Source organism: Astatotilapia calliptera, chromosome 2 (genome assembly GCF_900246225.1).
Source record: "Astatotilapia calliptera chromosome 2, fAstCal1.2, whole genome shotgun sequence".
Classification (NCBI taxonomy): domain Eukaryota; kingdom Metazoa; phylum Chordata; class Actinopteri; order Cichliformes; family Cichlidae; genus Astatotilapia; species Astatotilapia calliptera.
In genome coordinates this window covers 1,116,672-1,119,680 of record NC_039303.1, presented here as the reverse complement: position 1 = coordinate 1,119,680, position 3,009 = coordinate 1,116,672, and the positions used below count along the sequence as shown (strand labels likewise).

Genomic DNA, 3,009 nt, shown 5'->3' with positions numbered 1-3,009 from the left:
TAAACATGATGTATAAGTCACTTTGATAATTAAAAATGTTATTGTTTGGCTTTTTCAGTGTTTTATTTGTTCGGGAGTAAATCGGGTTGGCTGAGATTAAAGTTATTAGATTAAATTAAATTTAACTTTATTAATCCCTCGGGAGGGTTCCTCCGGGGTTTTCACACAGCTGAATAAACGTCAAACAGGAAATGATTAAATAGAAGTGTGAGACGGTCGAGGGTTTACACCAGCGCCCGGTTATATTTTAGATAGCAAGGAGCAGACGGCAGAGTTTCACTCCACCGAGGGAGCTCGTGACGCACTACCTGGCTTTCTTTAGACCGCGAAGGCCGGGTCCTCAGGTGGAAGCAGCCTCTGAATTTGGACCCCTGCAGTTTCCGGGCCGGCCCATTAGAATGGTGATATTTAACATATTTTATCCGATAAATAAACACTGTAATTTATTTATCCCCCCCCCTTTTTGAATGTCTCCCTAATTCTGAGGTCTCAAGGTTGGCAAGTATGACCACAACACCTCCCTTTTTTGACACATGTATCGCAAACCACGCCTCGGCTGTTTGTTGATGTAAAATACGCCCGCACATGATTCCAATTACGCTCAGCCAGTGTTGTGAGTGCGCGCGCCAAGGGGCAGCAAGACATTTATACAGCCGCATTTCGCACATGACTATGAAAGGCGGAAGAGGAAGTAGTTCCTTGGAATGTAGACAATCCGAATGATATAGTTTCTTTCCTCTGTGTTCCTGTTAATGATAATATTTTTACCCTAAATTACTAAAATATTGATATTTTAATATGAGAATCGATTCTAGAACATAAACGATTGGTATCGGAGGAATTGATATTTCAGGATCAATCCGCACATCACTACTGCTCAGATGGGGCAGTTGTTACAAATGGTCACACTGTGGTCCTTGCATGTATACTTCTCACATTTGCAGCAGGTGTTGAAAACTCTTCTCCTTTTGTCTTTGCAAAGTTCGCACTTCCCCCTGCTCTTACATTTAATGATGGGAGAGTGGCCTGTAGCCGCTGCAGCAGTAGTCACAAATCTGACTACTGCTGCAGCGGCTGATGAGCGAGGAAGGTGCCCTCTCTTTGCTATGTGTGGGTTCACCAGCATTTCTCCCACTTCTTCAATGAAGACCCTCCGTCTGTATCCTTTCTGCTTCTGCCAGGATGACTCGATTAATGTCCACAGGACGTAGGCATTGTAAAGTGAAACATCAAGGACGTTGTGGAAGAGGGCCATTGGCCAGTAATTTGTTTTCCTCCTGCAGGAGTAGGTGCCAACAACCTAACAAAAAAAAGAAGCATAAAACATACATATATATTAGACATGAATATGAGCAAGAATGAATAAATATATGCATAACTGGTTCGTAATGACACCTACCTTATCAAGGTTGTCGACACCTCCTTTGCATTTGTTGTAATCTTCGATTATTACAGGCTTTCTCTTCCCTTCTTTGCTCACGTCTGGGCAGCGGTGTTTTGTGCTTAGTAGCAGCACATTCTTGCCCCGTCGGGGGATGTAAGACACAAGTGTGTGGGTGTTTGTAAAAGCGAAGATGGAGGAGAAGATCTCTCTCTTTTTTGCCTGGAGCAAATGAGGTGGAAGCTCAGGCTTGTTTTGGCGAATTGTGCCAACCAGGGCCATTTTCCTCTTGAGTAGCTCATCTGCCAGTGCACAGGAAGTGAAAAAATTATCACAGGTGACGATGTGTCCCTGGAGCCCCTCTGTCATGTCCAGGACCACCCTCATCCCCTGGTTGACTTCAACACGATCTGGAGCTGCTTTGCCCGTGTACACCTGCAGTCTCCATGCGTAGGATGTTTTGACATCACAGGCTGCCCAAATCTTGATACCATATTTGGCCGGCTTCTTTGGCATGTACTGCCTGAAGCTACACCTGCCTTTGAACGCGACGAGTTGTTCATCCACACAGAGATCTCTGTCTGGGCTGAACAGCATCTCCAGGCGGTGCGTCCACATATTCCAGACTTTGCGGAAGGGAGTCATCTTGTCAACACGGCGTGGGGGGCGGGATAGCTTATCATCGAACCGCAGTGCTCTGCTGATGTTCTGAAACCTCTTCTCGGACATCGTAGCCCGGAAAATGCTCCGTCCCCATTTTTCACTCCAGAGGCTCTTCGTTGATTCGTGTTTTGACCTGTAAACACCGGACAAAACGAGCAGCCCCACATAAGCCCGAAACTCCTCTGCGTCTATATCTCGCCAGCCGGGAATTTTGCGATTCCCATGCAGGTTTGTCATGGACACAATATGCTTCACGATCTCATCCGTTAGAAACAGCGCGAAGCTGGATATGGGGTCAACGATTCGGAGAGTGGCATAGCGTGTAGGTCCCGGGGTCAGACCAGTGGCTGCTGGGATGTAGCGGAACGTCTCAGCGTTTGTGGGAGACCAAGATATTTTTCCATTTTTTGACGTCCATGCTGCTTCATCAATTTTCTCTCCGTTTTCATCTCCGGCCGCTGCTGCTTCATCAATTTTCTCTTCGCTTTCATCTTCATCCGAGTCGGAACTGGACCCCAGCTGCTCTGTTTCTGCCTCCGATACCTCTTCCTCCTCGTCCCCAGATTCCACGGGGGATAACGCGGAGCTATCCTCGTACTCAGAGTTCATGATGACTGGATATCACGGATATTTAAATAGATTTCCTTATGCGGCCAGGAGATCGTTTCTCTTGCCTTCCCTTTTGCCAGCACGTGCAGGACTAAACCGATTCAAAACTCTATCCGGTTAGTCGTGACGCATGGACCCTGCTTCCGGTCAGTCCAGCTAACGTAAAGCTACAAACATCTCTACTGTTTAGGCTACGTCCACACGTACACGGGTATTTTTGAAAACAGAGATTTTCCGTTTCCGTTTTAAAAAAATCCCGTCCACACGTGAAGTTTTGAGAAAAATATCTCAGTCCACGCGTAACCCCCCCTCCAACAAAACAAAAACAAAGGCAAACGCTGTAATGAGCACGCCAA

General features: G+C 46.5%; 1 protein-coding gene across 1 annotated transcript; it reads right to left on the bottom strand.

The window, feature by feature from the left end:
- Positions 1–877: 877 nt before the first annotated feature.
- On the bottom strand, positions 878–3,009 carry LOC113009421 (piggyBac transposable element-derived protein 4-like). Its single transcript, XM_026147702.1, has 2 exons — positions 1,400–3,009; positions 878–1,300 (listed from the first exon to the last, which is right to left on the bottom strand). Exons 1-2 carry the CDS (start codon positions 2,651–2,653, stop codon positions 878–880), a joined length of 1,677 nt encoding a protein of 558 aa, XP_026003487.1. The 5' UTR covers positions 2,654–3,009.